Source organism: Cavia porcellus, unplaced genomic scaffold (assembly GCF_034190915.1).
Source record: "Cavia porcellus strain 051 isolate PalLab524CR breed Dunkin Hartley unplaced genomic scaffold, mCavPor4.1 scaffold_30, whole genome shotgun sequence".
Classification (NCBI taxonomy): Eukaryota; Metazoa; Chordata; class Mammalia; order Rodentia; family Caviidae; genus Cavia; species Cavia porcellus.
Window position 1 is genome coordinate 27,867,907 of NW_026947513.1, and position 27,249 is coordinate 27,895,155.

Here is a 27,249-nt window from a genome sequence, read left to right on the forward strand (position 1 = left end):
GCCATTCAGAATTATTTTTTAGAGATATCAAAAACAGTGCCAGATTTTGAATATAATTTTCCTTATACAATTTAAAAACAAAAAGTAAGACCAAGTACTGAAGTCACCAATGTATTACAATGTGAAGTTCCTGATTTGGGTCTAAAGAGGATTTTTTTTTTTTTTTGTCTTTTTGAGACAGGGTCTCGCTATGCTGGCCTTGAGCTCACAATGATCCTCCTGCCTCAGCCTCCTGAGTGCTGGAATTACAGGCATGAACCACCATAACTGGCTTAAAGAGGATTATTTTAAAAAAAAAAAAAAAAAGAGGATTATTTCAGTGACTGACAATAATGACAAATTCAGAAAGTTGGAAATAGTCTGAATAGACCATTTAAAACTATGGCACAATTACACCATGTGGGAAGCTGGGAAGAGGGATAAGGGACATAATGTTGAGAGGACAGTGACAGGGCTCCAAGCATAATATTACTCCTTGTATCTATGAAGAGATAAGTACCTGTCTCACACCTATCTGAGTGATTCAGGAAACACAGTCATGGGCTGACTACTTGTGTTGAAGAGATACCAATGTGGTCTGGCTAATTACAGGCAAGGGCACTTACAGACTGCATACAAATCTACACATTTACAGTGCTTCTTTGTCTGCCTCCTTTATTTTTAAATAAAGAAGATTCTGACACTGTAACTTCAAATGATAGGGAAGAGGACCAAAGAGAGGAGACCCCAGGATCTTCCTTTCAACTCTAGTACATTAATTAGCAAATGAATATCATAGTTTGGAAAAAAAGCGAAGTAACCAGAGAAGTACATTGTTATTCTGGGATCAGACACGGCTGCTGTGCTAGGCTGCCTGTCCCTGCCACTCCCAAGAGCAGTTTTACTCTGGTGGGGGACAAGGGAAATCGCGCCTCTGTTCATCACCCCTCATAGACACAGGGGCAGTGGCTGATGGGAGAGAGGGGCCAGGATAACAGAGGCCAGTGACGCCTCTCCTGAGAAAAAATGTTAGAAATAGTTAATGTTTCTAATCTCTAATGCTGATAAGACTTTGCAACTCTGCAATCTAATTCAGGGCAAAAATTAAGGACAAAATGGGAAGGGAAGGAACCTAATGATATCATTTCAAAGTAACCCGCTGCCTCTCTGAATCACCACGGGAGGTTACAATCAAATAAAAGAGGGAGACAGACACCATTTTATCTCCAACCTCAACCTTCAACAGGTAAGGTCGGTGTGGCACAGGACTGTGTGAAACTCAAGATGTTTTCAAGGGAGGGACCCTGGAGCACTGGTTCCTCGCTTATTCACTGTGCATGAAACTGGACCCTTAGTGGTGAATGCCCAACCAGGGGGACCCTGGATGTATTCCAGTCACTGTGCTTCAGTCTTCTTTCTAGGGCAGAAGCTGACACACTGTGGCTTAGGGCTGAATCCAACCAGATGCCCATGGAAAGCAGGCATGCCCACGCCTTCACATCTGACCTCTGGATGCTTTTCTACCTCAGGGGTAGAGATGAGTACGTGTGACAGACTGTGTGACCTGCAAACCCTAACGTATTTCCTAACTGGTCCTTTATAGGGAAAAAAAAATTTCCTGACCTCCTTATCCTATGCTGTTAGGATCCATAACAGAATCAACAGAGTAGTTTCTTACCACCTCAACCCAGGATCTGTTTTAGGAGTGACATTTGACTGTCACATCATTTATTCCTTGTATAGAGTAAAGGTGTGTCTAACAGAGGAAGAGATCTAAACACTGGAATGCTTACAGGCTCTGCATAGGAGGAAAAAGTGAAAGCAAGACGGGTCACCACCCCAAATGCTAAAAAAAATGACTACAGGAGTAAATACGATAGCCAAGTCCTCACTGGGAGTCACCATTCCTGGGCAATGCCGTATGTTAAGAGGTAATCGTTATATAACTCCAAGGAGCTCTAACAAAGACAGAGATTAAGAATTACAAAGCAGGATTTATAGAGAAACCTAGAAAATATTTAGAAGTTAAAAATGAGAAGGGGAAAGAAAATGAGAAGGGAGAATGTGATTAACAAAAATAAAAGACAACGCAAAGTACATCAAATAAAGGGTTCAAAATGTCTTTATTACTGGCTTTGTAGTGTAATAATAGCAGAATCCTATCATTAATTTAACGGGTAGTAAAGACACAAAATTAACACAATAGCCAGGAACTTCCTTACCTTGCTAACAATTCAATGAGGTCAGTTCTGCTCATACCATCAGGAATCAACCTTGGAATTGCAGCAATACAAGTTCTAAACAAATCAATTTTGGGTTTTCTTTCCCCCCTGAAAAAATACATCACAAAGGGCTTAATAAGAAGTACATTACATAAGCTAGACAAGGAAATTAAATTGCAAGACTAGTTACAGAAGGTAGGAGCCCATCCTACCTTCCCCAACTTTAATGTTTTTAATATGAAAATAATGCACACAAATCCAGTAGATAATTATCATCCTATGAACAGACAAAAGAAATAGAATGCAGGGGGAAAAACCCAGCAAGCAAAAAAGGGTTTTGTTAATTAGCAAAGAAGCAAAGTAACTGTTAGATAATATTTTGAATTATTTATAATAGTTATTTCAAACATTAATAAAATAATTCAAATATTTAATATTTTAACATCCAGTAGACAATTGTTAAATGTTGATTAATACTGTAATAGTATTAATAGGGATATAATATTAGAAATAATTGATGCTAAATATTTCAATATTGATTATTATTTGGAGCCTCTAAAATTAAGCAACTTTTTTCACTATGCTAATAAGGCCAACAAGACATTTAAAATGAGACAGTCCCATATGTCATTGTTGGTACTGTTTGCTGTGTTTTGTGATATGTAATATAAAATTGCATATTTAACTTTTAGGGAATAAAAAGTGCTAATTTTTAAAAACCAGAACAGAGGCTTCACCAACTTAACATTATTGTATTTTCTTTTCCTTTCATGTGTGTGTGTGTGTGTGTGTGTGTGTGTGTGTGTATGGTGTTGTGAACTGAATTCGGGTCCTTGCACATACAGTACTAAGTAGCTGTCTATTAAGTTACATCCCCAGGCCTTCTCTATATTTTCTTATAGTTACTTGATAATTTTATTTAAATATCTAACCTCTTACTATGCTGGAATTTAGCTTTCATTTTAAAGTAAATTTATTTTATTCAAATTGTTTTCCAGTTTACACTGAAATGAAGCAGAATGTTCTAAATATTTAGGTATTTGTTGTAGTGGCAACGGACATGCTATCTCCTTGTCAAGCTTTTTAGATTTTTAGTCTTACCTTTGCATGGTTCCCACATACATGAATTTCAGTTACCACAATTTAAATAGCAACAGTTCTCAATAGCATGGTTTAAATTTCAGCTACTACAACTGAAACTTAAAGCAATAGCATGTGGCTGGCTCCCTGGTCCATAACGTACTGTGTAAATAACAGGTGCACACCGCAAAAAGCAGTGCCAAGCCACGCCCGCCTTTCAAGGCTGTTGGCGATGAGGCGGTATGCACCTGTCCCCCACACACCCAAGGGTACAGGTGTGGGGCCGGCTTGTCTCAAGGGATAAAGCCATGCCACCTTCACCAAAATGGATAATCAAAAGAATCAGGCAACAAAGAAAGGAGAATGAGACACTGTAGCAGGTTCTTACTTTGGCTCAGCATCCACTTTAAATGTAGTTTCAACTTTCTTGCCCCAGACTCCAGATGCTTTCTAGTTCCCCACGGTCCCTCTTCCCCGGCTCAGGGCACCCGTCTGGGTCTCTGCAGTCTCCCTGCAGGACGGCAGGGTGGACCCTGCTGGACTGGCCCCGCTAATACCACACCCTACATAGACTCTGCAGAGCTACAGAGACTTCCTGGAACTCTGTTTGCCTTAAGCTCAAGAATTAAAACTCCCTGCTAAGATGACATCTGGGCCCAATGACAGCACTGGCCCGAGGTCCCTTTCTCTTTCTGCTTCCTGCATCCACTCCATGACTTAGGCACGTGTGGCTCCTAGGCATGCTGTGTAAGATCTATAAGTAATAAAATCTTTATTTCACCTTATATTTCTCGTAGTAAAATGATTTTCTCTATCTTAAAGATCCTAAATTAAAATACATCAAAAGTGATATTCAAATTGAATGTTATTGGAGATACAGAAAAATAGCTGACTGGTGATACTGACCATCACTTGAGACCTTACAACACGGAAGAACTAAATGATAACAAACATTGACGTAAGTGAGGAGAACTGGTTGTGATGAAAAGGAGGAAGACATCCTTTAACTTCACATCAAAGAGACTTTCAAGCTGGCGTGGTGGTACATCCCTGTAAACCCAGCACTCAGGAGGCTGATTAAGAGGATCACTGCAAGTTCAGGGCCAGCCTGGACTGTACAGTGAGACCCTCTCTCGAAACACCCCTTCCTCCCAAAGAACCCATCCAACAAAATAAACCCCCAGAGACAGCAAAATACAGTAATATACAAAAAATGTATATTAAATAGAGAGAATCCAGCCAGGCATGGTGATGTACACGTGATTCCCAGAGGCCAAGATGGGAAGACTGTCTGAGGCCAGTCTGGGCCCCATGTGAGTTGGAGGACTTGTCATCAATAACAAACTAGACTGAGATCCAGGGTAACTTGTGTTACCTATACTAGTTTGACCTCATATTAAAGAATAAAACAGAACACATGAAAGCAAAAACTATTGAGAACTGCAGCAAATAGCAATATGGGAGAAGAACAGATAAAAAAAGTAAGGAAAAAGGTCAGCAGGAATCAACCACCTGCACTGTTTTATGAAAACGGGAACAGCACCGAAGGTAAGTCATTCACTACGTACGTAATCATGTCTTCAGGTTCCTTGTTAGACATCTGCACACTGGTCATGCACATTGGTCTTCCAACCTCTTTGTCCAAATGTCGGAGAATGCTATCTAACGCTTTTCTTACTTGAGGATAGTAAACTGACATTCCTAGGCCAGAAAAACACACACACATCAAGTTTCAGAAATGAGATAAAGAATACTTAGCCTACCCATCTTTAAGTGGCATTAGCTTATGGTTGTTACAAAGAGAAAGAGTTTCAACTGTGACGTATTCTTTCAACTGTGACGTATTATATACTAAAGCATATAAAAATCATGTAAAACTTTTCCAGAAGTCAAATTACTTATAAGAAAGGAAAAAATGCAATGAACAGATATAACCAGAAGAGTCTTCGCAGAAAGGTTTACAAATATTGTCAAAAATATTCATTTTGTATTACTGTATGTACTAGAATAACCACTACCTGGCCAATACATGCTTTACATTTGATCAGAGACACTTGCAAAAGGAGATTCAACCGCATCACAGAGCCATGTATTTATTCCAGTTAGCACTGACCTATGACTTTGGCCTCTTCATCTGTCAAGGTTTTATTGAGAAAAATCTTCTTTACACGCAGAGTATTTCCTGAGGGGAGAATCACTCCAGTGGTCGGCATGGGTGGCTCGCCATCTTTCTGCTGCAAGCTGTCTGCTATTACAAGGAAGACTCTGAGGCCTATGTTCATTCTCTGTAGACAAAAGTTACCAAACAAAGACATTAGTGCCATACACTATCATTCTGTTATGTTAGAAATATCTCATCAAATAATGTGGGAAGAGGAAAGAGTCAGAAGGAAAAGCGTCCATTCAGTTTCACATTTTTAACCAGTCCAGGCAATGGAGTTTGCTTTGGCACCAAATTCCCACGTACCCCCTTTTACTTTGGGGTCAGCTGGCTCTCTAGTGTCGAGGGCTTGTTTCAAATGTTTTCCATCCTTTCTTAACTCATCTTGACTTTTTTCCTCCCCTCCCCTCTCTAAGCAGACCATTTTCTCTATTTCACAGAAGAAAAATAAAACAGTAACTTTCCTGAAGCTTTCCCGACAAATCACAGCAGTCTACTCAGAACTGCACTGCTCCCCCTCTGCTCACCAGAACTGGGGGGGCTGTGGGGATCTTCCTGTCTGCTACCCCACCAGCTCTTGCATCTTCTAGACTATCACACCATAATCAACCTCTTGTCTTTCTTGCATTATCTATAATTTTTCTTTCAACCGAAATATTCAGTTATCTTAATGGAACGAACACTGCCTATGAGGCACTCCAAGGTAGCTGTCCCTTCGCAGTGACCATATTTTTCAGGACAAGGGGCAATTTTCTGGCTTCCTACTGAACTTTTCTGCAGCATGGTGTCATGTCATTTCTTCCTGTATTTCAGGTTCTTCTTGGCCTTTTGTGTCCCATCATTATTCATCTTTTCTCCAAGAAAGTGGCTATTTTACATGGCTTCCATTACCAACCATCGCACACCACCAGTAAATAATCATCTAATTGGCATCAATACTGTCACAGTGCAAGCCATCACTGCCCTCTGACTGTCCCAGTGGCCCCAGAGCAGGGTACACACATCCCACTGGGTATGCACACATTTCACTGGAGTCCAGCAAGGAAATAACGCTTGCATTCATAAATATTTGTTGTCCAAATAAAACCAAGACTTTAGGTTTTACTCATCTTTATATAAAACAAGGTATTGACACAATCCCCTCAATGTACGTACCCAATGGTAATGTGTCTCAGTCTCATAAAGTAAGCCTGAGTGAGTAATGACCACCACCTAAAATAACCAGATTTTCCTACTCCTAGGAAACTTCAATGAGGAAAACAATTACTTTCAGAAGTAAACATCAGTGGACAGAGTATATTTTAAAAATTTCAAAACCCTGATTGCACAGGAAAGATCATGAAGACTTAACAACTGGTATCTCATCTTACTAAAAAGCTTTTGCAAGGTCCTGAATTCAATCCAATATCTAAATAAATAGAGCAAAACAAACCACAAACAGAATAGAGACAACCCCCAGTGTGGGAGAAAAAAATCTTTGCTAGCTGTTTCTCAAGACAAATGGCTAATATCCAGAATATAAAAGAACTAAAAAAAAAAAAAAAAAAAAAAAAAAATTCACATCCCTCAAATTTAGAGACCCAATCTAAAAATGGGCATCTGAAAAGAACAGACACTTCTCAGGTGAAGATGTAGAAACAGCAAATAAATATATAAAAATATTCAACATCACTAGTCATTTGAGAGATGCAAATTAAAACAGCACTGAGATGCCATATCACTCCAGAAAGAGTGGCTAGCATCAAGAAATCAACCAATAACAAATTCTGGTAGGGATGTGGGGAAATAGGAACTCTTCTTCACTGCTGGTGGGAGTGTAGACTGGTACAACACTGTTGAAATCAGTGTAGAGATTATTTGGAAAAATAAAACTAGAGTTTCCAGATATTTGACCCAGCTACTCTCCCTCTTGATATCTTCCCCAAAGAATTAAAAGCATGATACCACAGCGATAATATATATACACCATGTTTACAGCAGCAGTTTGTAATTAGCTGAAGCTTGGGAACAGCCCAAATGCCCATTAACTAATGAATGAAGTTGTGGTCTTTTTTTCATACAACACAGTACTACTCTGCCATAAAGAAGAATAAACTTGACACATTCCTAGATAAATGGGTGCACCTTGAGACCGTAACAGTGAAATAAGCTGGATATACATGTATAAGTATCACATTGTTTTTCTGATATAAGAAACTGAAAGAGTAAATAAGGACCAAAATATGTATTAAGTATTGCAAACCAGGAAAATAACTGTTCAAATGCGGACTAGAGAGGAGGGAGTTACAAAAGAAGGGAGAGCAAAAAAAAAAAAAAAAAAAGGATAAAAGGAATAAAAAGAAAAAGTGGAAACAAAGTTTCTGCAAATAAGGAGGGAAGGGGTTGAAGGGAGGGGAGGAGAACAGAAAAAAAGGAATTAACATGTATCATGTACAGGTTACAAATCCCCTATGATGCATGCTATTTATATTTAAAATGTATCAATACAATTATTTTTTAAAAAGAAAAATGGGCAAAGGACCTAAATAAATATTTCTTCAAAGAAAAAGTGAGGCCCTGGGTTCAATCACCAGGATGGGGTTGGGGAACATACTCAAGAAAGTATCTTTTGTCTCTGAATTTTGTCGCTAACAAACATGTTACATACGTAAAAATATTCTTATCTACTCACTTTTTAAAATCTGGAGATAATTATTAGCTTATCTTACCAATCTTGTAAAAGCTTCAAGAACTTCCCAAATCATTTGTTAAACACATAAACATGTATCTTGAGATTCAATTACAAGATGGAATAGCATAGTAATTTAAAATAAGTAAGAAAAAAAGATAGCATTTATTTTGTCTCTTTAAATTCTCTACTGTCTAGATTCTAATAGGCAATTAGGCTGCAAAATATTTAGAAACAATCTAAAACTGTAAGAGCTCATGACTGAAGCAGATAAAAGTGTGAGGTGACACTTATTTTGGGGAGTTGTTCTTTCCTTCTTCAGTTTTTCTCTTCCTTTTTAAATTGTTAATTCTGTCTGGGTGAAAGGACTTTTGTCTTTCAGTACTTGCAGCAGTATCTGCTACATTTTAGGTGCTCAGTAAATGCTGAATAAATGATATTAAAGAACATCTTACACATAAATCATGTGAAGTAAAAGAACTCACGGCTCCAACTCTAAAAGCCAGCCGAGCTGGCTAATGTGCAAAATTTCCTCTCTGCTATTTTCTACCGTCCTAATTACCACCATTAAACCACTCAGCCAGCAGTCAGAAATGTTAAATAAGCTGTGCAGAGTAGCGCCCACAGTGAGAAGTAGAGCTTGGATTTGAACCTAAGAGCTCTGGCTCCAGAAACTTTGTTGAAATAAATAGTACACAGCACTATACTAGACTGTATGTTTTTTTACCTCTGGATTAATGGTAAAAGTTTTAGTAGATTTTCCAACACTGAGAAGATCAAATATTATTTCTTTCATTGCAAAATCCAAACGTTCCTAGAGGGGAAAAAAAAAAAAACCCAATTAGTAAGTCCTTATAACTTGCTAGTACAAAGTACATATTTAAGACTTATACACACAATAGTAACAATACAAGTTTATGCCCTTGAAAAACCCAACCATCCAGCAGGGCTTGGTGCCACGTGCCTGGTCCATCGCTGAGGGAGGCTGAGGCAGAAGACCAGTGGCAGCTGCCAACCCCTGCCCAGGAAACTTAGCGAGACCCTTTCTTCAAAACAGAAAAGTGTAAAAAAAGACTGAGGATATAGTTCAATGACAGAACACCTAGCACCCCCAAAGAGACAAACCAAAGAAACACGGCTGAACAAAAGAAAAAGGTTAAAATATTATACATATATTTTCAATATCAAACAATTAATTTACTACTCAAGGGGCTGGGGATTTAGCTCAGCGGCATTAGCACCTGCTGTGCAAGGAGGCGGTCGTGAGTTCGATCCCTGGTACCGATAAAAAGGAAAAAGACAAAAAAAAAATTTACTACTCAAACCAATAAAAAGTTTTAAACATTCATCCACCAAAATCATACACAAAATTTCAGCAGAGAATTCTTAGGAGGATGAAGAGGGGAAATACTAAGACTACAGTGATGCAGCAGGCTCGGAGAACGGAGAGTCCAGGGAATGTGGGGCTGGAGACGAAGCTCCAGGGGGCAGAGGAGGAGGGCTGGGACGTGAGAGGCACCTCACGGTCTGCTGGGCTGGGGAACAAAGTGATTCATCTGGGGGATGGGTACGGTTCTCACAAAAAAAACAAAAGGCATTAGAGATGCTCTCGTAAATAGAAATGTATTCGTTTTGTTTAAATATTCCTTTTCTAGGGCCGGGGATTTAGCTCAGTGGCACAGTGCCTCCCTGGCAAGCGCAAGGTCATGAGTTCAACTCCCGCTACTAAATAAAATTCCTTTTCTCTTCACTGTCAAAAGTGATTTCCTTATGGATTATCTAAATCACCGTAGCTTCTGTTTAAAGAGAAGGTAATCATTATTCAGGAATCTGTAACTTTTAAACTGAGGTCATCCTATCTCTTTCTGCAGGGCTGATATCCCATGAGGCAATGCAGCCAAAACCTTGGATTGGATGACTCAACACTAATTTAACACCATTCTACCACCCCCATCCTCCTTTTATCTGTTTTGTTTTGTTTTGTTTGTCTTTTTGAGACAGAGTCTCGCTATGCAGTTCAGGTTGGCCATGAGCTCACTTTGTAGTTCAGGCAGGTCTCGAACTCGTGAAGACCCTCCTGCCTCAGCCTCCCCAATGCTGGGATTACAGGCATGAGCCACCACGCCCGGCTTTGTTTTTTTGATGCAGGGGCTCACTATGCAGTTCAGACTGGTCCTGAACTTACTATATAGCTCAGGCTAGCCTGAAACTCATAGCGATCCGCCTGCCTCAGCCTCTCAAATGCTAGTGCTACAGGTGTGTACACCATGCTTGGTTTAACAAACCTTTCTTTAGAGAAAATACAAGAAAAAAGAATGCTGTTTTCTAGTAACAACAGACTTCGGAATGCAATTTAAACCCTCCAAAGTGTTATATTCCTGTGTCTTTGACAACTGGGGTTATGCGAAGGAGGAGGAGAAGAAAGGGAATCTGTTTTACTGGCGACATGCATGACCTGATGTAAACTGACACATGGCAACTGCTTAATTGACAGCTTTCACATTTCAGCAGTCAGACAGCACGGTGTGCGGTTTTCTCCAAGTCATTCAGATTAGAATTTGTTTCTTCACTTCAGTCCAACTAGCAATTCTGAGAGCTGTAATCCTTTTGGATTTAAGTAGTCACAGTGAATTTTATTATCTGAAGCCAATAACCTAAATTAATATAGACTATGCAAACAATTTTCTAAGAAATCTTTTGAGATACTCAGGGGTAATCAGTAAATGGCATTATCAGATACTTTCATGACCCTTTAAAGTTCTTCCACTTCTGTGTCTCCTCTCCTTCTACAAGTAGAAAGTATGATTAAAAATGCGGTGAACAGCAGCCGTTTAGCTCAGGGGTGTAAGCACCTGCCTCACGAGACCCAGTACCAAAAACAAAACAAAAACAAACAAAAAACGGTGAATGCTTTACAAAATTTTTAAATTACAGAAAAGGCACATTTTCACTTATTTCCCTCAAACTACACCCCTCACTCGAAACACACCCGTCCCGCAGATTTTCCACTTTTGGAAGCAGAACTGGAAGCCCTCTTTTGTGAGCACCCTTAGCTGAACCATCACAGCTGTCTCAGCTCAAAGCTTTTACCTTTCATGGTCATTCTGACTTTAGGGAAGAGCCAGAAGTCAGAGTGTGAGACCCGGTGACTAAGATGGATGAGGACACACTACGAAGCTTTTACCTGATAGGAACCGCCACAAACACTTAATCTAGGCAGACAACACAGCAGCCACAGCAACCAGAGGACTTGCAGAACTGCTTCAGAAAGTGGCAAGAATGACAAATGTACTCCAGCAAGGAGGAGTATTTGGAGCTGGGGCTGATGGCAATGTTTCTTACTATAATAAATTTATTTTTAATCTAAAAGTCACCTGTATGTATAAAACCCTTGTTGCAAATTAATGGCTTAAATTTACTGCCAGCAAAAAGTATCCTGTTGTTACTTTTTAAGCATGCTATTATTTTTCATTGTTTAATATGAACCAGTTTTTGTTAGCATGGGTAAAAAATTTTAGAACTCCCAAATATGGATTACTCATGGACATACGAAGTGAAGCGCTCACCTGAGCAATGAACTGAATAATCTTCACAAATATGTTGAGAGGCGTGTCACGAGGAACCACACTTCGTGAGCCTTTTGGAAAAAGTGCTGACACAATGCTCATAAGACGACTACAGAAGAAAAGAATTCAGCACAGTGAGATCATGACACTAATAGCATATTACCAAAAAAATATATATATTGTTCTTTATATCAAGAGAATTCACCTTCTCCATGATGACATTTAAGTATAATTCCATGAGTGCAAATCTTTCGGCAAGATTTTATTAATTTTGAAGCCCAAGATTGAACTCCACATTTTCCAAGCTCTGCCTCTGACCTATACCCTTAGTCCCAAGATTTTAAGTACACTTTAAAACAAAGGTACTCACCTTTGAGTTACAGTGTTGCTTTCACATTTTATTCTAATTACATAAACCCACAACAATCTATACAAAGATTCCAGTGCAACTCGAGACATTTTAGGATCTTTATTCTGTTTTAAAACAAAAGAGAATAAGAATAAACATATTAAAATATTTGTACTCCCTTAAGATCAAACACATTCTCTGTCCACAAACAAAAGCTCCCAAGTCCTTTTTTAGTATTTGATTCAAAACAGCTTTAAAAACATAATATTTAGTATGTGGCATGTACAGATGGCAAAAAGTAACTGTGGAAAGGGCAGTTCTGAGTTTTTCCTTACATTCTCAAAATACACTAATAAAATATACGAATTCTATTACTATTTCTAAAAACTCCAAAATTATACACATATAATGTTACTTGATAAATGGTTCACACTGTAATACTGACATAATGACAGCAGGATTACTCATCTCTAGAGTAATTCATTTGTAGTCCATCTGTGATGGAAGTTTGGAATACTAAATGGCATTATGGTCATTTGTTTTGTGAAATAATGTAAAACATTTTGAGTATATTTTCTTACAAGAGATTATGTGAACCAGAGAATTAAGAGTGTGACTCTGAACAGGAACATCTGGGATCAGATCCATGCCCACACCAAGGATTTGTCAGATCACGGGGCCACTGCTTCTAACCTCTAAAGGGGGGCAAGTTATGACACCTTCCTCACAGATTACAAAAGTCAGTACTTATAAAGCACTTGGAATAGTACCTGGCACGTGTTAAATGTACACTCAAGCATTACACTTCTAACTTTTATTTAGAATCAAAACATTGGCCATTTAAATTACTAAGAATTAGATAATCGGCTAGGGATTTAGCTCAGCGGCATAAGCACCTGCCTTGCAAGCAGGCGGTCGTGAGTTCAATCCCTGGTACCGATAAAAAAAAAAAAAAAGAGACAAAAAGAATTAGATAATCATTCCATGTCAATCATAATTTGCTCAGCAAAGTTTTTCTTATTTTAGCTGTTATAACAACTAACATTTTTAAGCTGAGCATGGTGGTGCACACTTGTAATCTCAAACTTGGAGTGCTAGGCAGGAGAATCACAAGTTCAAGGCCATCCTGGGGCTACACAAAGAGTCCAAGGCCATCTTGAACCATTAGAGTAAAACCCCACTTCAACAAAACAAAGCACAAAAAACTAACTTTATTAAATAACCACATTCATGTGATGAAATTTAATAGTGAATTTTAGAAATTTAGTGAATAATTTTCATCAAGAAAAACTCTTAAAAAAAGAAAAATTCTTCATATATCTGTTGATTGGTCTGATGGAGTTAGTGAATGCTATAAATTTATATTTTTAAAAATTTGGTTTGGTGGATTTCTCGTTGTTAATTATTTTGTAATAGGCAACTGTCAATTTTAAAAAGTACTATTTAATTTACTTTAGCCATTTTACTTTTTCTTAAGATAGAATAATATCCTTAAAACATATATGACTAAAAGCAATGCAAAGAGACAATTAAGAGTGCTTTTTGTAAGAGATCCACTATAAAGTATTATTACTGGCACACCTATTTGTATGAAGATTTGGCATAATTAAGAATGGAAAATCAATTACATTATTGGTCAGAGTTTCAAAATGAGTCCTTCTCTCCACTGCCAGAGCCTTAATGAGCCTAAATTGAAAAATGGCTGCTGAAGTAGTTTCCTACTTGTTGCTAATGTAACAATGTGGCATATGCATACGTATGCTATTAATATAACATCCAAGCTCTTTGCTAGTAATGTCTTTAACAAAACCTTTCTTTTCTATTATTTAAGTTGCAGATATTAAATAGGAAAATTTTAATTCAGTAATAAGTTAGAAAAGGATGAAGAATCAGAACAGACTTTTACAGCAGTGAAGCCACTCTGACACGGGGGCTACACCTCTTACCCTTGTCCAGATCCATAGAACCTATGACCCCAGGCGGAAACCTAATGTAAACTATGGGCTCTGGATGATACGACTTACAATGTAGTTTCAACACTCATAGCAAATGTACCACGCTGGGGAGGAAGCTGGTGTTAGGACAGGCTGTACATGTGGGTGTACAGGAAAATCTGGGAAATCTCTACAATCTTCCTCTCAATCTTACTGAGGACCTAAAATTGCTTCCCTAAAACAAAATCTTTTTTTAAAGAGTTACTTTTAATATGTATTTTTTACTTTTCATATACATATCAAATAAAATTCACATTATTTTCAAAATACTAATAAAAGTTGTACTTAAAAATATGTACGTCCTATTCCACATAAAAACTGTTCTCATATAAATGACTACATAAAAAAGGATTCAGATTTTAAGTAATGAGGTATATGACATAAAAGAAACTTTACTTTCAAATTTTCCGAGATGGACTAAGTTTACCAAGTAGATACAATTCAAAAACAGCAAGGTGAAAAGTGATAAAAATCAATTTTTTTTACTCACTACAAAGCTGCTATATGTCTGAATAAAAACAATTCTACATTGATCTAAGTCTTAAAAATAGATATATAAATCACCAGTTATAATTTTTATCTAATTTCAACTATCAATTATACAACTTTAAAAGGAATATCAACATACAATGAAGTATTGCAATCAGTTAAATATAATCTCTGTAGCAAGCATTTTAGTACGTTCCTTCCCTTTTTTCCTACTGTGAGCTTAAAAAATAATTAGTTAAAAACCTAAACTTATGGGTAAAAGTCTTTAAAAATTCATTCATCAAAATCTTATTCAAAGGCTGAGGATGTAGCTCAGCGGTAGAGCACTGGCTTGCCCGTGCAGGTCCCAAGTTCAATCCCCAACACAAAAAGAATACAAGATCAACAAACCAAAAAATCATGTGCAAAAATCTAAACTACTGTCTACTTGATTTCACTGGAATTTTTTTTAATAAAAAATATTCATTTATAGCAGCTAGATAATCTATATCAAACATAATATTTTAAAATTATAAATTTTGGTGAAGAATCGGTGTCACTTCCTTAAATCTATCTTCTTGGGGCCACATTAATAGCATTCCTGCTGTGGCTTTCCATTTCTTTTACAGTACTGGAAGCAGGTTTGAATAAGTACATCAGACATGCAATGCAACAATGGGTAAAGGAAAAAAACAAATGCCACACTTAAGGAAATAAAGCAGTATTAACTTTGTAATGCCAACACAACTCACCTGGAGGGTTTCTATTTGTTTTCTGATACTGTTGTTAGATGGCATCTAAATAAAGCAATGTGAGACAGCAAACATAAACATGAGATGCAGCACATGCATGTTAGATGAAAATAAGCACAAAACAAGACAGCTTTTCACCAAGGTCTCTATTTAGAAGAAATTTTAAATTTCAAAGACAGTGGCCAGAATTGGTTAAAAAAAAAAAAAAAATCCCACAACATGTGCATCATAGGATATACCTACAATACTCAAACCGGAAAAAAAAAAAAATAAGTTTTTAACTCTCTAATTTTTCCTCTGAAAGCACTGCATGTGAGTTGAAACAGCTTCAAATATTTAAAAGAAAATAAGCATAGGCTGTAGGGGTAAAAAAATAAATCTCCAAATTATTTTTATATAACTATTCTTATTATTCCTCTTTCTTAATAATTCTTCAGAGATAAAAACTCCCTTTTCATACAAGCACATAAAGTGATACAAAGATAAAAGAATGGGAAACTACCAAATTCTTTTTGGGATAAAATTATAAAAAGTTTAACTTCAGTGGCAATAAAATGACACTGTCTCACACATTACTTATGGGCATATAGGAATAAAGCCAAATGTCCGTATCATCAATCTAAAAATTGGTATGATATTTTTAAAAACCTCCAATATCTTAAAATATCTTGAAAATCATAATTCATTCATGTGACTCTAGAGAATTTTTTTAATATCCCAGAAATATACCCAAAATATTTTCTTAAAATATTTAGTACAACAACCCTGTTTATGGTACATTCAAAAATAATATGGTGGATCAGAAAGAGCAAAAAGTTACAGAACTGGATCTAGAAACAAAGCTGTCTTCCTAAACGTGGGCCGCTTAAAGTGTTTCAGCCTCAGAAACAGTACAAACTACATGAGAGAATGAATCTAACGTGCACTTCATACTAATCAAAATCAGTCCTGAGAAGGAGTCGGTCTAAGAAATAAAAAACTGTTTAAGGAGTTTACAAAAAAAAAAAACAAGAGATTATATGAATCATGTTAAAGTTACTGGTTACTAATCAATTAAGTAATGTCTTTATCTTCGATCAATTTTTCCAAAATGTAAAAGAAATAAATTCCAACTGTTACATCAGATAATTAGCATGATTTTTCCTCGAATGCTAAAAGCTTCCTTGCCTCAATTACACACAGCAGCCACATTCTCTAAGACTTAAAACAGGAGCCAAGTCATAAAATTTCTGCTGAATAGAGCCTTAATGTAAGTTAAGGGTTAATGGCCAAGACAATTATACTCCAAATATTCATGCTAAGTGGCTCTTATCTCCTTTAGTCTGGCAGATTGATACAGCCATTAATGAAAATGGACAATATGCCAGACATATTTAACAGGAGGTAAGGTTTCAAAGGAAACAGAGCATTTTAAATGAAAGCCTGAAGACAAAAAAGAAAAAAAAGTTAAGGTACTGCGAAAGTATTGCAAATGTTAGGTGGAAACGTATATATATAAAAAAAAAATTTCAACAAGCAACAGAAAGGTATGAACTGTCATGAAACAAAGCAATATTCCAGAAACACTTAAATGCATGTCTTAAAATATTTTATCGAAAGTATGAAAAAAAAAAATCATACTACCCAGAAAATGATCCATTCCCTTTTATCTGTATCTGTATGAATTATCAAAATAAGGACAGAAACAAGTATAATGTAATTAATTAAATTTCTTTCCTGGTTGCAAGACATAAAGAATCTAGTCAGCTTGATTTGGTCCTGGGAATTTTCATAAATAAAGCACATAGGCAATATCAATTCTCATTCAAATATGAATAATATCAATGCATATCTGAGAGGAAAATAGACAAAAATGTTTTTCAAAGTCTTATAGATGCCAGATACCTTCCTAAGAAATCAAAGCAGTTTTGAGAATGTTATATAAAATGAAAAAGATACACAGGATCACATCCGGTGGCTCATTCCTGAAATACGAACAGGCACTCCTACCTTCTCACAGTACCACAAGGAACAGAGCCAGAGACAGGCCATTTAATCTATCTGTGACTCAGTTCCACTACTGTTGAACCATAACGTTTGAGTTTCAAATATAACGTAGAGGAATGACAGGAAAGAACTGCCCTGTCTGCAATGACTCTGTAGCTTATACGCAAACAGTCACACAGACTCATCTAAATATATCAAAGGAGTGTTGATGGAGCGTTCACATGATGTGCAGATGAGGACTGTTCCTGCTTTCTGTGTCAGATACAGATTTCTATCCAAAGAAGAAAACAGTGTCCTGCTTTGAGCATCCTAGGAAGAAAAATGATCTTACCTCTCCCAGTTCTGTTATCAGTGCTAAGAGACAAAGACAGTGGATGTGCAGTGTGTTAGCAACATGTACCCCTGCATTCAAGAAATAACTGCTTCAGGAGCTTTTACATCTGTGTGGAACCAGGAGCACACTTTTCGATTAATGAATGTACTTTTAATGGCATTTTCTTATCCAAGCATTTTTTACATTATTTGGTCTTGAGCCACACTCCTGAATTTTCTCAAAAGACAAAGTCAATATATGCAGGGCCTTGTGAAATTAGTATCTCCTAATTCTATTTTTATAATTCTTAAAGAATTATTAATATTGCTAGATCTAAAAGAATATGAACAATGATCCTTGAAAATGTATACTTTTGCATTAACAGAAACTGTAAGGTCAATTAAAAGTTTATTTATTTCTGTCCACGATTCCTTGGAGAAGAAATAAAGTTAAAATACAAAAAAGAACGTGGCAAAGTATTTTTCAAATACCAATGGGTAAAGAAAATTTTATTAGACACTGTTCAATGTATATGTCTAAATGAATACATACTAGAATAGTCACAGGACAGAAATGCAATCACATCTTACCTTTAAATGTGACAAACAGTTCTGTAGGAAAATATGCCAGTTATTTAAAAAAAACTGTTTCTGACTGACACACAAAAGGCAGGTAATTAATGGATATAAAGCCTATAGGAGATACAGAAAAAGAGAATTAATGTTTCATGAAAAAGCACCTAACTTGCAATAATTGTTTCATTTATTCTCATCAACAACCTAAAAACCCCTTTTTAGACAGCTTTCCCATTTCTAAAAATCTAATCTCAATGGATAATCTGACAAAGAATGTGGAGGAACACTTCCTCGGCTGTCATCTCCAGGGCCGGACCTGTTTATGCGCCCCTGGCCCATAGTGTAGGTCCGGCAGCACAGTGCGTGTGAGCACTAGCCTCAGATCACAGGGCAGAAGAGCCAGCTTCCTGTTTCCAAGTGTGGGACTCAGGAGCCACATCCAGTGCTCCAAGCCCTCATCTCCAAACACTTAGAGCGGAAAACGGAAATCACAAAGATCCTATAGAGTTGTGAGGTTTGCAGAAAGACAAAAACCCAAAGCTCAAGGCCTGGCATAACCAACATTTATGGTATCTCTAAGTTAGATTTGCAAGAATGAGATGCAAAATTGTTCTCGCTTGCTTCAGATGGAAGGCGCAGTGGAGGATGAACTTGGAAAAAGTAAAGCTTTTGATCTCTGCACAGAAGTGTAATCAGAGAATGGTTCCTAAACACATCTAACACTTTGGAATATAATTTACTATAATGCAAAATAAAAATAAAGGAATTTATTCTTAATATAAGACTACATTCAGTCTTCCCATATAATGCAAAGCACCTGTTAAGACAGGTAAGTATCTAGAAGGAATTCTGAGTAACCTCTTAAATACAGAGGTAATAAAATATAATCAAGAAGATAGTTTAAAACGGAGCAGGAGAAAATTCGTATGTAAAATCTGCGCTTGTACTGCATTTGGGGGATTCCATGATTCTCTTAAATCTCCATTAAATTCCCAAATCAGTGACTAAAACTCTCCACTAAAACACTGCAAAGTTCTGAAGTGTTTCTCAATACCAAGGAATGCTTCTTCCTGGAGCTCAGTTCAAAAGTAGTCTGATAGAGCATCTCCACAAAATTCTTCAAACAGGGAACATTCACTTCATTTTTAACAGCCTGAATGAAATGGTAACACAAACAGAAAGAAAATGGTCACAAACATTAAACTTTACAAGGATTACTAGCAATTTCTATGCAGTTTAAGTAAGTTAATAATTCACTGATATCTGAATTGAAGTACTATAATGTACCTAATGACCCAGGGTTAAACAAACAAGATAAACCAGGTCCCAGTCCAGTGTGAACAAACAGACACTGGCCAGCAAGCAGGTAGTATCCCATCTGCTAGGAGCTGGGACAGTAAGCTGTCTGGGGGCCCTGGAGCAGTCGGGGACCCCTTTGCAGAATCTCCATGAGGAAGCAGCATGGATGCTAAAGCCAGCCAGTCTTAAGCCTAACACTGCACCAGACTCCTACTTAACCCTGCTGGCCTTATCTGTCACCGCCCTGTCTCTATCTGTGGGACCAGGCACAACAGCTTCCTGGTTGTCCCAAGAACACTTCAAAGCCATGGCGTGCCTCAGGACATCCACGCCTGTTCATTCTGAGATACTCTACTCCTAGATGTAGCAACTCTTCCTCATCGGCTCCTTAAGTTTTTATTCAGTCAGCACCATCTTTTTAAAGATGGTGGTCTTTCGCAGTCACACTCTAATTAATGTTTCAACTATTTAGCAATCTTCATTGTCTGGCCACAGATTTTCACAGTGCTGGCCACAGTCTGACAAATACCACGGTTTACATCCTAGTTTACTTCTGTTTTCTGCATTAGAAGTAAGCTCTATGGTAGCAGCAAGTCCTCCCCGTCACCCTATCTTGTTAGTTGCACTTCCTGTGTATGATGAACCCCTGACACACACAGAGGACACTTAGTACATGTGATGAATAAATATGATACATGTGACAACCAGAAGCCAGCCAGGCAAAGAGCAGGACTGCGGTTACTAGAGAGACCAAGTGTTTTAGGCCGGAGGGTCCTGTGCAAAGGCCAGGAGTCACAGGCTGCATTATGGCTCCATAAAGTTTGTGTGCTGAAACCCTAAGCCAAGCACCTCCGAATGTGACCTATTTGGGGGAAGGCATTGTAGATCCCGTTAGTCAGGGCAGGCTGAGGCAGTCTCTAACAACACATGGAGAACACCACCGCCCAACAGGGAGGCATCAGGAGGCGGCTTCGACACGCCCAGGAAGGCCACTGATTTTCAGCAGACCACAAGAAGCCAGGCAAGTGGCATGGAGCAAGTTCTTCCTCTCTGCCCTCAGAAAGGACCATCCTGACCTCAGACTGCTGGCTGCCAATACTGTGAAGCAGGTTTTGGTTGCTAAAGGACCCAGTTGTGGGACAGGAAACCCCTAGCACACGGACAAACCTGAACATGAAAGCCAACAGGGTATAAAAGAATGGCAGCCCAGCGAGAACCGACTGCCGGGAAGAGGACTTCCTTTTATCAGTGTCCTTAAAAATTAAAATTTAATCTGGTTAAGATACCTCCCCCCCCACCCACACACACAAAGGATTCTCAGGTTGCAAGGAGAACACAGAGTAATTGGGATGAGTAAGTTGAAATTCAAACCCTCTCTAGGAAAAGGAAAAGAAGTAGATTTGCTAATGATGGCAGTGTAGCAATGAGGTGGCTTTAAAAACTGACAGCCTGTTCCCTCTCCAGTACTGTGAGCCTAAGTTACATGGCTGACACTGGCCTGGGCAGGCAGGTGGGACCACTCGGACCACTTGGAGGCTTTAATTCATTATATCTGTTTGTACTCATTAAAAAACACATGCCACATTTAACTCTAAGTAAATGCTCAAGACAGGTTGAAAAAAATTATGCCAACAATTCTGATATTGCTATTTTAAATTCTTAATTTGTTTTACAATTCTTGCCCACCTTTTCTAAACATGCTCCAAAGACCGTAATGAATAGAATACTATGAATCAGTTCATTAAACACACAGGTCACAAGTCAGTGAATTCAAAGTTTGAAAATGAAAGTCTAAGGCCAGGCATAGTGGCACTCATGTGCAGTCTCAACACTCCAGTATGCAGAGGCAGGAAGATCTTAAGACCAGCTCGGGCTGGTCTCCAAATAAAAAACAAAACAGGATGTGGATGTAGCTCCATGTGAAGACCCTGGATTCCTCTTACCAAAAAAAGGGGGGAAAATAATAGAAATCCAAGGCAGTTCAGTTGCTCAACATGAAAATAAATTTATTTTTTGAAATTTTAAATAGAATTAATCACATTCTTGTATGTCTTTAAGAATGTAATTAATTTCACCAGGTGTGGTAGCATACACTTGTAATCCTAATATTGGGAGGCTGAGGCAGGAGGATAGCCACTGAACTACAACATGAGACTCTCTCTCTCAAAAACACAAACAAACAAAAAAGTAACACATTTCTATTTCTAACCAAGGTTACAGTAAAAGGGACTGGATTTATCTGAAGGCCAAACAAAATTTATGAAATGGTATGCAAAATGCTGTATATCAATCAACAAACCAAGTCATCCCCTTCCCATAGGAACAAATAAGATGAATCTTTTGACAGCCTGTGCTTACTGCCTGTCAAGTTTACATGTAAGAAATTGAAGTATAACATTGAATGGCTCCTGTATGACACATATATACTTACAGCAGCTACAGGGATAAGAATCTCCACAAATAAACCAGCAAGTGCATGTTTTATATCTTTATCTTTTACTTCTAAGAAATACTGAGCACATTCCTTGAAGAGAAAAAAAAGATTTAACAAAAGAGAAAAAGTTAAAAAATTTGTAGTAAAAGCAAGATTTTGTGAACACACTATTTTACCAAAACCTAATGTCAGGGCGCCCTCATGTCAACAATGAAAGTATTCCAAACTTGTGAGAATGTAACACTTGGAATACAAATTAATGATGCTGTGAACTAATGTAATTTTGTTTCTTCTAAAGAGTTATAAAGAACAAGGACAATCACTGCTAGGCTAATTCAGTTACTACCACTGAGAACATATATTACCTGCATAAACTGAAAAGATGCTTCAAAATCTTCTACAGGGTACATTTTCACCCGGAAAAATTTCATTCCCATTATTAAGCTGATGACACTTTGTACCACATGTGGGCTTTGTTCCTTTTGTCGCAGTTCTTTTAATTCTGTCACAAACTTCTTCCTTACAGCCTGAAACCTTTAAATATTCGAGGAGACATAATTTGGTGTCAGTTAAAAACACTGATTTCCTACATGATCTTTAAGGTGAAGTCAAAATACACACTGCCCAAAGATCACTTTTGTCTGCCCTCTTCAAAACGACCAGAAAAAGCACACGGAAGAAAGTGAAATGGTTACACCAAGTTAGATGTTGGTTTACTTTGCAATTAGGACTTTATGAAGGAGAAATAATAAGATTTATTAATTCCTCTAATGTAATCAATATGGTGCCATTACAATTTTTTTTAACCAGTAAACATAATAAACTACAATCAAGTAATTTGAGATTATCTCCATCTTTTAAGATTATTGTTTAAGCCTGTGTTGAGAGTTACATAGTAAGCAGATTTGGGTACATAAATTTATTTAAGAGATAAACCAACCAACAGTACTAATTTTCTCTTAAAATTAATACCTTATTTTCCTGCAGAAAAACTGAAGAGAAAAAGCATATAAGTCTCATGAGAATAAGCTATAGGAACGAGACTTTTTCATACGTGAATCTAATCCTGGATTTAAGTCATTAGAACTGTGGAGACTGATCAAGTATCTCTCTGCTTAACATTTGAAAAAGATATCTATTAGTTCAGCTATCAATAACAATTATCCTTCTATCATTATAAAATAGCTAAAAATTTATTATTAATATTAGTTAGGGAAACCATTGCCTGAGAGCTAAAATGACTCAAAGCAAAGCATACTTCCAATGGTGACTGACTGTGGGGAGGAAAAACAGAACATCATATATTAACAAAATACAGACCAACGTTAGGAAGTATAATTTATCTACTTGAATCCTGAAGAATACTATTTTACCTCAAATTCCTTTAGCATTTTATTTAAAAAATATTTAGAAAATGAATGAAGAACTTTCCACTTTAATAATATTAGAATTCAAGATTTTTCTTACTAAATTCTCAAAAAATTGTTAGATTCTACAGAAAACTTACAGACAAGATTCAAATACACCCTTCACATCTCCCCTCGTTTCATAGCTTCACTGCACCCCACCACCAGTAGCTACAAAAAGAGACCCCACATCTCCCAGGGCTCTTGCAGCAACCCTAAGGTACTAACCATGCTTTACTGCCTACTAAATGATGAGTCAATACAACTTAATGAATTTAACTCCTCATGACAATGGAGTGATCCTAGCTCTTTCTGCCTCTTTTCTGTCATTTCTCTTTCTTTCCCTCTCTTTCTTTTTCTCCCTTTTTCTTTTCTTTCTTCTTCGTTTCCCTCCTTCCTCCCTTTTTTCTTACCTTTTCCTACTCAATACTTTATTTAGTATTAAAAGAAGTAAGATGATTAGAGGACACTGCATTGCAACCTCAGGAAAAAAAAAACTGAACTGGAAAGTAGTCAAAGTAATTACTGGCTCAATAAAAATAAGATTTTAAAAAGCGCTTCTCAGAGAATTATTAAAAATAGGGAAGAAGAAACATCTTGACTATTCTTGACAATTTCTGACTCACCTGATTCAGACATTTATGGAAAACCTCAAAGGAATTAAAACAAGTTGTGCAACTGAGGAATGGATACTCGAAGCAGCCCCTGGGGAACAAAACGGAGTACTACACTCCAATGAGAGGGCTTTCTGCTAACTCAGAGGCAAAACAGGAAACCGAAAACTATCAGTGTGTTCTGTACCAGCCAGTATTAAGGCATCCGAAAGCACAAAGCAAGAGAAAGACAATCAATGATTTATAGAACTTACTTTGATTGGGCAAGAACTCCTATCACTTCCGCATACAAATCCGCAATGATATGCACATTCCCAGTGTTGGTTCCTGAATAGCTAAGATAACAGAACAAACAGAACATTCACTGAGTGTTTCTACAAATGCTCTTCCTTAAGAAATTACAAATTCCTTATCAAGAGTATTGTACTTTTTTTTCTGAATATTCATTTATAGGCTAAAACCCAGGAATTTTCTTCCACTAGGTTTTAATGTGCCATGAATTTCAACCTGCTTATAAATCTATTCTATGGTGTTAAGAATTATTTTTACAAAATCTTTCTATAAGCCTTTTGTGTAGATTCAAAAGAAATGGGGAGACAATTGTTTCGAACTCTTAAAAACAAATGATCAATAATTTAAATTATGTTTAGATAGTCTCAATGTGGTCTCTTGAGAAAAGTCATTATATTATAGGAATGCTTGCATGTCCATGTTTACAGCAGCACAATTTACAAGAGCTAAAGAAACAGATCATCAACAGATGAATGAAAAAAAAAAAAGAAAACCTGTGGTATTTATACACAACAGAGTACCACTCTGCCCTAAAGAAGGATAAACTTGAGGCAGTCACTGGGAAATGGATGCACCTTGGGACCATATTAAATGAAACAAATGGACACACAAGCGTAAGCATCACACGCTGTCACCTAGTGAGAAACCCAAATTATATGCACAAGTAATTGGCAAATTACAAATAGATAAAAAGGGAGTAGGGAGATCTTTTTCTAGTGGGTGAGGGAACAAGAGATGGAGGGAAGAGGAGGAGAAAAGGGAAAAGAAATTTAAAAAAATGACAAAAATGAAAATTGAACTTTTGGAAATCAGAAGGGGACCAAGAGCTGGAGGGTCCAGGGAGGGAGAGGAATATGAGGACCAAAAAAAAAAAAAAAAAAAAAAAAAAGAGAGAGAGAATTAAGATACATTATGTACATGTACCAATTTCTCACAATAAATGTAATCATTATGTACTGCAAATATGTATCAATAAATTTTAAAATATTAAGAAAATAATAAAGTAACAATCCCAAGTTAGCATATTACTTACCCTTCCTTATGTTTAAAGTGCTTAAAAGCTAAGTTTAAAACTTCATGAACTAAAGGGTCGGGTACAGGATGAACAGGAATCTGAAATTTATAAATATATATAAATTATATATATGTTATGCAGATAAATGTGAGCAAGAAGTCACTAACTATATCTTTATGAATATCCACATCATTTCAACTAATCAATTATCAACTTATTCCTAAAACAATACAGATAAGAGAGGTTAATTTCTTAGTAATAGAATGAAAATATACAAAATATAATTTAATACCTATTCGACTGAAAAAATTAAGTCTGACCATACTCAGTAGTAGTAATATAAATGAGTGTGCTTTGGTTATACTGTGAGCAGAAATGGAAGCAGTTTACACACGGTGTACAATCTTGAAATGGATCAGAGTATACATCCCTAGAATACTAGTTCAGCATACAGATCATTTTGAGCTGAAGATAACTAAGAAATGACCGGCATAAAAAAGCTCCTCTCTCTTTCTGCCTAAAGGCAGTTCTGTCCCACCTGAACAGATGGGAAGGTCTTCTCAGAGCCGCCAGGTGACACTGATGAGCAGGCCTGGGGACCAGGACTGAGTGGTGAGATGGTCTGTACAACGAGCTCTACCCTCCACCTTCTTTTCCTTTGTTTCCTCCATGTATTTCCCTTCCCATAGCCCACTGCCTGTAGAAGCCCAAACCTTTTTGTATTATCTCCTCTTTATGACTCAGTTACTCTTTGTTAAAATGCTACTTGGGTATAATCCTTCTTTGAACCTTCCTTTCTTTTCTGTGACAGCTTCTATATCATATACAATGTATCTTTTTACCTATTAACCTGGTTTATTTTTCCTTTTGGTTCCAAGGATTGAATTTATGACCTCATGCTGGCCAGGCAAGCCTTGTGCCACTAAAATAAATCCTTGGACCCTATTAATCTGTTTTTGCCAAAACTCCAGCCATTAAACTCAAGAGGATATCGCAATGCTCACTTTCTGTATTATTAACTACATGCCTAAGAAATAATAACATAGCCAACATTTTACGGGTTGATCATCGGGAGTTTTGAATATGTACTAGAAGATAGTAAACAGTATGGTAGTGTTTTTGGAAAGCTCAAAACCAAGGAAAGGTTAATACACTAACAATTCAAACACACACAACATTTTCTAATGTTAAAGGAACAATTAACATAAAAATCAATATATTGGTAAGGTGGAGGCAAGGAAGAGAACAATGAGAAATTCACATAATTGTGGTTTAAATTATATCAAAATTCTACTTCTCAACAGTCTCTGGGACTGGGCTGCCAAATACTGCAGGTAAAACAAACAACAACACAGGTAACAATGAAGAGACCAATGAGGACACTGTGTCTTTAACCAGGATCGTGATTTATCCAGTTCTGTGTCCAGGGGTTCAACGGAAAAAAAAATGCAGGAGCTTCACATTTTCCAAAAAATCTGACAACATAGATAGTAGAATTCTATCAATAAGGTAAAACTGAACCAAGTTATTAAAAACTAAGAAAGCTACAAACAGTGGAAAAAGAAGTGCACTGCTGTAAGCAGATGATCAAAATGTTTAAAGATCTAATGAGGGGTTTAAAATGATCATTTGTCCCTTGAATAATGATCAGAAGTCAGGCAGAAGTCTATCAAAGTGGGACTGAAGGGAGCTCTGAATAATGATCAGGAATTTTTTTAAGTGATTAAGACAGAATTAAGAGTAAATGAACTATATCTTTAAAAAAATGGAATGAGTAACTATTTGTTCACATTTACCTCAATGAGAAGGTGTCTAAGCTGACACAACTGGGGCAGAGGGACGGACACTGGTACCATTTTTGAAATACAGGGCTAAGCAGCAGATACGTCTTTATTCCACAAAGGGTGTGGCTTCATTTTGGCTCAGTGACTCTATATGTGTTGTTGACCATAAGGGAATCAATCAGAAAGAACATTCACCTCACATTTCCTACAAACAGCCTGTGCCACAGACCTGCGCCTGGACTCCCATAGGAAGAAAGTGCACTGCGTGGGAGGAGATCCCTGTGCTTCCTGAC

The 27,249-nt window shown here is 37.2% G+C and overlaps 1 protein-coding gene across 10 annotated transcripts in view; it reads right to left on the bottom strand.

Moving 5' to 3' along the window:
- Positions 1 to 27,249, bottom strand: part of Fryl (FRY like transcription coactivator) — a 245,919-nt gene that overhangs the window by 78,038 nt on the left and 140,632 nt on the right. For 7 of the 10 annotated variants that reach the window (XM_063240342.1, XM_063240343.1, XM_063240344.1 and 4 more), the window contains 13 exons: positions 25,191 to 25,270; positions 24,121 to 24,201; positions 22,212 to 22,380; positions 21,844 to 21,936; positions 19,168 to 19,266; positions 18,129 to 18,230; positions 15,240 to 15,284; positions 12,047 to 12,150; positions 11,677 to 11,785; positions 8,838 to 8,924; positions 5,395 to 5,566; positions 4,850 to 4,982; positions 2,202 to 2,309 (listed from right to left, as the gene is read on the bottom strand). In XM_063240342.1, coding sequence (XP_063096412.1) covers positions 2,202 to 2,309; positions 4,850 to 4,982; positions 5,395 to 5,566; positions 8,838 to 8,924; positions 11,677 to 11,785; positions 12,047 to 12,150; positions 15,240 to 15,284; positions 18,129 to 18,230; positions 19,168 to 19,266; positions 21,844 to 21,936; positions 22,212 to 22,380; positions 24,121 to 24,201; positions 25,191 to 25,270 — 1,382 coding nt within the window. The remainder of the gene's footprint in view (positions 1 to 2,201; positions 2,310 to 4,849; positions 4,983 to 5,394; positions 5,567 to 8,837; positions 8,925 to 11,676; positions 11,786 to 12,046; positions 12,151 to 15,239; positions 15,285 to 18,128; positions 18,231 to 19,167; positions 19,267 to 21,843; positions 21,937 to 22,211; positions 22,381 to 24,120; positions 24,202 to 25,190; positions 25,271 to 27,249) is intronic. The other 3 variants (XM_063240345.1, XM_063240340.1, XM_063240338.1) reach the window with 1 other exon arrangement.